This window comes from Stomoxys calcitrans, chromosome 4 (genome assembly GCF_963082655.1).
Source record: "Stomoxys calcitrans chromosome 4, idStoCalc2.1, whole genome shotgun sequence".
Classification (NCBI taxonomy): Eukaryota; Metazoa; Arthropoda; class Insecta; order Diptera; family Muscidae; genus Stomoxys; species Stomoxys calcitrans.
The window spans coordinates 127842302-127851697 of record NC_081555.1 but is presented as its reverse complement, the minus strand read 5'-3'; the positions used below and the strand labels follow the sequence as shown (position 1 = coordinate 127851697).

The window sequence follows — 9396 nt, the reverse complement described above, 5'->3', positions numbered from 1 at the left end:
GGACTTGGCTAGATCGTCTTAGATGTTTACGCTGGGTCGCTTTTTAGGGTCGGAAATGGGTATTTTTTATACCCACCCCAGCCATTATCATTTTAATTTCTTCCCTTCTTGGTTGTTTAAAATTTTGTGACAATTGTTTTATAACTTTTTTATCTTATGACATATTTCTAAGTTTTCTTAGCTTCGTTGCTTATTACCAGCATTTTAACCAATTTTATGTTTGTTTATATGCAAGTGCAAAATTGCCCATTCCATTAAGGAACAGGGGGAAACTATTCACATACCAATCAGTGTTCTCCGATTCAAGCTTAAGCTCAATGACAAGGTACCTCCTCTTTATAGCCGAGTTGAAACGGAATGCCGCACTGCGACACCTCTTTGAGAATTAAACAAATTTGTTTTTAAAAAACGATATTTTATTCATATCAGTATCAAAAAGTTGTACAAAATTCTAAGCCTACTTATTTTCTAGCAACTATTTCCATTTGCTACCACCATTACCATTTCCTGATGGTTTATGGCCTCCGGAACTTCCGGCAAATAGGGAATGTGAGGCGCCGGAAGCTCCGCCCGATGCTCCCAGTGAAGCATTTAATATTAAACTGACCACACTGCCCACTATATGCGAGGCAATATGTTTGATAAATGCCGTTGAGTCTGAGCCGCCGCCCTTTTCATTGCTATTCTTGTCTTTGCGTTCCCCTGATTCCTCGCTAGAACCTTTGCGATTTTTGGCTTCCATAAAACTGCTGACAACATTCTGGAGAAAAATTAAGGGCTTTGGAGGTTCATCATCGTCTTCGGGATCCTACAATAAATGCAAGGATGAGGGTGAAAAACAAAGTTTTAAAGATTGTAAAACACATATGGATGTTTGGATCAAGAAAGGTGGGGCTGTAAGGGGGTTAGTATTTAATTAAAATGGATTAGTAGCAAGCACTTAATAATATTTTGAGTATAATTTAAGGAAAAAGGAAACAATATGTACTGCACTCAATGAAGCCACCACTGTACCCAAAAAGTTGCCAATGAATTGTCCATTGTTTATCTGTAATATCAGAAAAAAAATATTTTAGAAGGGGAGTAACATTAATCGGAGTCGTACTTACAGCACCTCCTCCGCCCGAGAGGCCATCAAGAGCTGTTCCCACATATATGCCCAAAACGGTACCAAAGTTTCTATTGCCCTATGAGAAAAGAAAGATTCATTGCCATAATAGCAAATCATATTTAATGACATAAATCTGTCATACCGCTAATAAACCGGCAATCAAAGAAGTAGCTGAACTTAAAAGGCTTTCAATATCTAAACCACCAGGCTGTGAGGAATAGAAATAAAATGAGACATTGTTAAACAAATTGACACATTTTTAAACTCCATCTTAGACAGACTTACTCCAAACAACTGGGAAATGACTCCAGTCAAAGCTCCTATTAAAGCGCCTATATCAGAGCCACCTTCGCCCTATAAGAGTGTTGTCAACATGATTTATTTTCACAAAATTTTCCTTATTAACTTTGATGTTTATTTTGCATTTTTTTTTCTTTTATTTGGCTTTTTTACTTACGCCACTCAAACTGGTTATAATGCCCACCAGGCCACCACCACCTCCTGGCATGTCCCCACCCCCACTGCTGTTATCTAATAGTTCGGGTGAACCTTCTTCCTGCTTGGCAAGAGTCATGTTGCCGCTCCCATTTGTGGTTGCCACTGCGCCATTGGCCATAACTTGCACATTGGCTGTAGCTTCAGCAAGGCTGTTAGTTTCAATAACATTCTTTCTTAGACAAAAAATTACATTTCAATTTAGATTTGTGGTAAGCATAGGAGACAAATCATTAGGGTTTCTCTTTTACAGATTGGTATAACAATGTTAGATAGACACCAATATAATATAGGAAGTTAATGTTAGTAAACCCCAACCTTTCAAAGCTTATAGCAAAGGACTTTAAGTACAAATGATACTTACATTTGAGGCCAAGAAGAAATTGTCATCTTCCAAGGAATCATTTTCATCTGCACTTTCATCATTATCATCATCACCATCCATCACAAGATTGCTGCGAATATCATCCTGAGGAGTATGAAGTTTGTGTCTTAAGTCTTTTGTTTTGTTACATTCTTTCATATATTTTGAATCCCTTCACCATAGTATTGTCATTGAACTTTTAACACAGCAAACAATTTATCATAGACCACTTAAATCGTATAAATTTTAGATCTTATTGAAACTGTAAAAGGATATGATCCATAAAAGGAGTCATTTAAACGTGTCCATCAGTTGTGTGATATCTGTGTCTTGATTGTATGAAAACTGGCAATTTCAATTCTTCAAACGCTCACTGGGGCTGATATCGATAAATTCTCAGGATCCTACTGTTACTGCGAAATGGATTTTAACACTTCGCATTTCTGTATGGAAAATTATGGTCGCTACTGGGTCCAGGAAGGGAACCATTGGCGGTGACATTTGGTCGTTAAGTAAGAGCTAAACTTTGTGTTGCTTGTCAAAATACTGTTATAGGCCGATTAGATCCTTCAGAGTGGATATCTTAGTTTTATAGTAAGACTTTGCTCAAATTTTCGGAAAAATGGTTTCAGTATTTTAATCAATTTTTTTTTTTACTTTTGTTAAATATTGCTCATAAATTTGAATACACAAAAGCTAGGTGATAGGTTTCGAACTTGGTTAATGTGTGTTATACTAACGCCGTTAATACGTTTTCACGGTATATTCGATATAAGTACGACATACCAATGTATGACCCTTAAAGTCTCCACATCTAATGTTATTGAATAAAACCGCTAAATAAAGAAAAAACGCGTCCCATAGTGGTTGGTGTATTGTGGACTTTGCTACACTCTTAAAAAATTAAGATAGTGAGCTGAAACTTTGCACAAGTCCGCTCATTGTCCATAGGCAAGATAAGTTTGAAAATGGGCTATATCGGACTATAGCTTGACATAGCCCCCATATTGACCGATCTGCCGATTAAAGGTTTTAGGACCATAAAAGCCACATTTATTATCCCATTTTGCCGAAATTTGAGACAGGGAGTTGTGTTAGACCACTCGGAGTACTTATTCAATTTGGCGCATATCGGTCCAGATTTGGATATAGCTGCCATGAAGTCCGATCTGCCAACTTACGAGCTTACGAAAGTAAAAAAAAAAACAATCAAACGCGTGCTAAGTTCAGCCGGGCCGAATTTTGTATACCCTTCACCATGGATCACATTTGTCGATTTCTTTTCCCGGCATCTCTTCTTAGGCAAAAAAAGGATAAAAGGAAATATTTGCTCTGCTATTAGAGGACCACAATTCAATTATATGTTGGAGACCTGTGTAAAATGTCAGCCAATTCGAATAAGAATTGCGCCCTTTGGGGGTTCAAGAAGTAAAATGGAGAGATCGATTTATACGAGAGCTGTATCAGGCTATAGACCGATTCAGACCATAATAAACACATATGTTGATGGTCATGAGAGGATCCGTCGTACAAAATTTCCGGCAAATCGGATAATTGCGACCTCTAGAGGCTCAAGAAATCAAGATCGCAGATCAGTTTATATGGCAGCTATATCAGGTTATGAACTGATTTGAACCTTATTCGGTACAGTTGTTGAAAGTCATAATAAAATACGCCATGCAAAATTTTAGCCAAATCGGATAGGATTTGCGACCTCTAGAAGCTCAAGAAGTCAAGTCCCCAGATCGGTTTATATGACAGCTATATCAGGTTATGGACCGATTTGAACTATACCTGGCACAGTTGTTGGATATCATGACAAAATACTTCGTGCAAAATTTCATTCAAATCGGATAAGAATTGCGCCCTCTAGTGGCTCAAAAAGTCAAGATTCAAGATCGGTTTATATGACAGCTATATCAGGTTATGGACCGATTTGAACCATACCAGGCACAGTTGTTGGATATCATAACAAAATAATTCATGCTAAATTTCAATGAAATCGGATAAGAATTGCGCCCTCCAGTAGCTCAAGAAGTCAAGATTCAAGATCGGTTTATATGGCAGCTATATCAGGCGATTGGCCGATTTGAATCTAATTTAGAACAGTTGTTGAAAGTCACAGCAAAACACGTCGTGCAAAATTTCATTCAAATCGGACAAGAATTGCGCCCTCTAGAGGCTCAAGAAGTCAAGACCCAAGATCGGTTTATATGGCTGCTATATCAAAACATGGACCGATAAGGCCCATTTACAATACCAACCGACCTACACTAAAAAGAAATATTTGTGCAAAATTTCAAGCGGCTAGCTTTACTCCTTCGAAAGTTAGCGTGTTTTCGACAGACAGACGGACGGACGGACATGGCTAGATCGCCATAAAATGTCACGACGATCAAGAATATATATACTTTATGGGGTCTCAGAAGAATAACAATAACTACTTGAAATACTACTCGAATAAATAATAACTACTCGAAAAGTTACAACAGTTACAGAATGACGAAATTAGTATACCCCCAACCTATGGTGGAGGGTATAAAAATGGATAAAGTTCAGAAAAATTAATGAAAACCTTATTTGATCCATCCGCCAATTTGCCATACTCTTTCTAACATTTCGGCCGGTATCCCAATAATAAATGCTTCAATGTTGACTTCCAATGCGTCAATTGAAGGTGACTTTTCTGTTTAGACATGAGCTTTAACATAGCTTCACAAAAAATAGTCTAAAGGCGTTAAATCGCACTATCTAAGTGGCCAATTCACCGATCCCGAACGTGAAATAAAATGTTCACCGAACTCGCCTCTCAATAATTCCACTGTTACGCGTGCTGTGTGGCATGTAGCACCGTTTTGTTGAAACCACATGTCATGCAAGTTAAGCTCTTGCATTTTGGGCAAAAACAAAGTTGGATATCATCTCACGGTAGTGATCACCATTCATAGTAACGTTACGATTCGCATCATCTTTGAAGAAGTACGGTCCAATGATGCCACCAGCTCATAAACCTCACAAAACTGTGACTTTTTCTAGATGCATTGACAGCTCTTGCAATGCTTCTGGCTGCTCTTCGCTCCAAAATCGACAATGCTTATTTACGTACTCATTGATATGAGTGGTTAGAACATTGATATGAGTTGAGGCTTAGAACAACTCACTGTTTTTCAGCGAAATCGGGTAATAAATACAACATTTATGGGCTTCTGACTCTTAATCGGCAGATCGGTCTATATGGCAGCTATATCCAACTATGGTCCGACCTTAAAGCAGCTCACTCTTTCTAATTTCAGCGAAATCGGGTAATAAATAAAGCTTTTATGAGCTTTAGACCCTTTATCGGCAGATCGGTCTATATGGCAGCTATACCTAAATATGGTCCGATATGGCCCGTTCAAGAACTAGACCTAAATACGTGGATCAAAAAGTCCTATCTCTGCCAATTTTAGCTCAATATCTCAAAGTTTGAAGACTGTAGAGTGATTACAACAGACGGACGGAAGGACAGACACACGAACATCGTTAAATTGACTTTGTAGGGTCGGAAATGGTTATTTCGATTTGTAGCAAACGGAATGACCTAATGAAATATACCCCCTATTCTATGGGGTAGGTATAAAAATTCATACAGATAGCCTCATTCGTTCGAACGCTATCGTGATTTCGGCTATTGAATGGTTGGACGAATATGGGTAGACAGACTTAACCCATTAGCGTTGAATGGGTAGAAAAATACCCAAGAAAAGAGCTGTCTAAGAAAAATTCTAGCTCAAGTTAGGAAAGAGATATTCTAATGAAATTTGGATTATTGACTTTGTAGGGTCGGAAATGGTTATTTCGATGTATTGCAAACGGAATGACCAAATGATATATACCCCTATGGGGTGGGTATAAAAATTCATGCAGATAACCTCATTCGTTCGAACGCTATCGTGATTTCGGCTGGACGAATATGGGTAGACAGACTTAATCTATTAACGACGAATGGGTAGAAAAATACCCAAGAATATTGCTGTCTAAGAAAAATTCTAACTCGAGTTACATAAGACATATTCTAATGAAATTTGGATTGGTGTAAAGTCGACTTTTTTCTTCCATTTTACTTCATTCATTTACTGTACGCGCTACGGAGGCCACCGTAGCGCAGAGGTATGTATGTCCGTCTATTACGCTGAATGGCCAGGTTCGAATCTTGGTGAGGCCATTAGGAAAAATTTCAAGCGGTGGTTTTCCCCTCCTAATGCTGGCAGCATTTGTCTGGTACTATGCCGTGTAAAAACCTCTCTCCAAAGAGGTGTCGCAATGCGGCACGCCTTTCAGACTCGGCTAAAAAAAGGACTTGTATAGGACTGCACTCATTGGTATGTGAGGAGTTTGCTCCTGTTCCTTAGTGGAATGTTCATGGGCAAAATTAGCAATATGTTTAATTTTGACTTTCAATTACTGTGCCAAATAGAGCAATAACCTGATATAGATGCAGATTCAGCCATTCAAATAACGTGCCAAATGAGATCCATGGTGGAGGATCTGATTTGGGCCGGCCGAATGAGATCATTGGTGAAGGATCTGATTTGGCCCGGCCGAATGAGATCATTGGTAAAGGATCTCATTTGGCCCGGCCGAACTTAACGCTGAGTTAAAAAAGAATTCTTTAAATGTTTGTCTTTAATCTCTTTAGTTGTAATTTCATTGAAATATTATGTTTAGGGATAATTTTATTGAAATTCGTCTTTAAGGAAAATTTTATTTAAATTTGGATTTAGAAAAAAATTATTATATTTTGTCTTTAGATAAAAATAGTAAATTGTGTTTGTGGAGAAGATTTATAAAATTCTTTATTTACCGAAGACTATATTAAAATTCTATAATCAAACAAATTTCACGAAAATTTTAATTTTAAGGAAAAATTTCATTGAAATTTTGTTTTTAGAGAAAATATCACAGACACTTCATCATATCACAGAGAAAATTGTAGCAATGGAACTCATTACGATCCTCTGCCCATCGCATCCAAAAGTATAGATTTCATTTAAGTTCAAATTAGGAAATGATTTTTTTTTTTTATGGGAAATAGTGTCTATTCTGGTTTAGAAAAAAATTGGATTAGTTGTATGACAAGTCAGATTATGCCAAGTCATTATATGGCAACCATGCTTCCAAGTTTATGCCACTTTATTGGTATTCTCCATGGAAAACATCTTACCTCTGTTACATCGGATTTGATTTGTTGTATTCTAGCCGGCTCCTCTCGATCTGCATTACGCTTCCGAACAACTTTGGTGGCTTTTCCTATCAGACTATCACTGTCCGCATTCACAATTATATAATCCAAGGTATCATCGATCTTATCATCAACAACGCGCTTCATAAGATCCATTTGTTGCAAAATATGCCGTCTCAATTGGCCAACTTTTTTGCCCACATTGGTATCGCTGCTTTCCCCCACTAATGTCTGTGCTGGCTTTGCTTTTAAGTCTTCCGCTAGACCTTGTATTTCTTTGTTAAATGTTTTCATATCCTTCGTTTTGGTGACCAAATCCATAGATTTTGTAAGAATCTCCAAAGCTGTTTGATCTCTGTTCATTTGCTCTTCGATTTTTTCTATTTTAGGCAGAACACTATCCATGTCGTTTATGTTGGTGCTTAGCACCAGATCTTTGACTGCATCAATCAGATGGCGTTCCATTTGTTGCTCGGCCTGTTTGGCTCCATTCAAAATGCCTATGGTGGTTATGGCGCGTAACTCCTCCCGAGGTAATTTCGATTCGAGTTTTTTATAGGCAGCCATGGCCTGCAGGTAATAAGGATTAAGTTTGGTTTTTAAGGATTTTTTTGCAGGCGCGCATCTTGTAATATCGGCACAAATTATTAGTGTGAGAAAAGTTATGGCAATGCATGGTTTACGCATCGTTTGGATTTTCTTGGGGTTTTTTTTTGAAATTTTCTCTTGTTAACTTTATTTTCCTTTTGTCAAACCGTTCACTTGAATTTTCCGTCTTTAACTATTTTCCTGAATGCATTTCCTCAGGCCTTTATAGCAAATAAGCTTCATTGATTATGGGCTTGCGTGGAATACATGGAGGGCGTGCCCCTTAGACTTTATGCTTTTGATTTTGAATGTTTAATTTATGGTTCAATTGTTTCATTGATGACATATTAAGTGCTACACATATTTTTCGGTATTGATTACTACATTAGTGTTTTTATTTAGCATTACCATAGGCTTAAATAATAAGTGAGTAGTTATACAGTGGGTTTAATGAAGAGAAGATTTCATACCAGTCAGAAGTACTACCATACATGTAACTGAAAACCATTTTTACCAGAGGTTGAATTGACTATTTGAAAAAAAGCAAGTAAAAATGTGCTAAGTTCCGCCGGGCCGTATCATGGGAACCCACTGCCACAAACATGGCTGAAGGCCACATTTGTACTTTACTTATAAAATTTCTGCCGATTCAGTGAAAAATCCAAGCTTCCTGGTGCTGTAGAAATCTAATCGGGATTTCAGTTTATATAGAAGCTATATCAGTTTATAGACCGATTTGGACCTTACTTACCACGGCAAGATCGGAAAAGATCTGCGACTTCCAGAAGCTTAAGATCTGAAATCGGATGATCGGTTTATTTGGGAGTCATATGAGGTTGTAGACCAACTTATTTATTCAGTCTATGGATTATAATTCTTACAGAAAATTGTTTAAAAGCAAATTAATACTACCGGCCTTTTAAATTCATTAACGTCAAAAGAGAAATCGATATCATAAAAAAAAGTAATTTTATTAAACTCCCTATGGCTTCTCAGTTCTATGGCAAGGCATATTAAAGAAGCCAGCATTTCTCAAACTCCTGGAAGGAACATTAAGTGAAATTTTATTTACTAGATAGGAAAAATCTATAAATCCACAAATAATTTTGTCTAAAAATAAAATGCTTTGAAATTTTTTTTTTTACATAATGCTCCATTCGTACAGACTATTCTATCCGGATTAAACAAATATAAAGACACTTTTTAAATGAATTTGCTAACAATTTATATTACACCACTCCACTATGGCATTTAGATTGCAATGCAATTGGATTACATTTAGCAAATTATTTAATTGGCTATGACAGAACATTTGTTCCACTAGCCGAATATAGAATGGCGTTCAAAGCGTCTCGATCTTCTGCGTTCATTCTAAAATCTCTGACACCAAGTTTCGAGGTGTCTACCCCCACTTGATCTCTCCATTGAGCTTTTGGTCGTCCCGGTTTGCGTGTACCACCATGTTTGCCTTCAAGAGACTTCTTTGCTGGAGCTTCTTCTACCAACATGACCTATATTCTCCATTAGCGCAAAACTGGTCCATATATTTTACGAATAATCTTTCTCTCGAACACTCCAAACACTGCATCGTCTGCTTTCACAAGTACCCATGCCTCA

At 37.4% G+C, this 9396-nt stretch overlaps 1 protein-coding gene across 1 annotated transcript; it reads right to left on the bottom strand.

Annotated features, from left to right (window-relative positions):
* Positions 1–475: 475 nt before the first annotated feature.
* Positions 476–8722, bottom strand: LOC106084245 (uncharacterized). The gene is made up of 9 exons (XM_013247810.2): positions 8531–8722; positions 7174–8465; positions 1971–2075; positions 1569–1778; positions 1397–1465; positions 1254–1319; positions 1110–1187; positions 989–1048; positions 476–808 (listed from the first exon to the last, which is right to left on the bottom strand). Exons 2-9 carry the CDS (start codon positions 7876–7878, stop codon positions 476–478), a joined length of 1626 nt encoding a protein of 541 aa, XP_013103264.2. The 5' UTR covers positions 7879–8465; positions 8531–8722.
* Positions 8723–9396: the final 674 nt, after the last annotated feature.

Excerpts from the sequence above, each read along its gene's own strand:
- LOC106084245 (XM_013247810.2), bottom strand. The coding sequence starts at position 7,878 with ATGCGTAAACCATGCATTGCCATAACTTTTCTCACACTAATAATTTGT. Across the intron at positions 2,076-7,173 it reads TCAAATCCGATGTAACAGAG|GATGATATTCGCAGCAATCT; the intron begins GTAAGATGTTTT and ends CATACTCCTCAG. Across the intron at positions 1,188-1,253 it reads TGATTGCCGGTTTATTAGCG|GGCAATAGAAACTTTGGTAC; the intron begins GTATGACAGATT and ends CTTTTCTCATAG.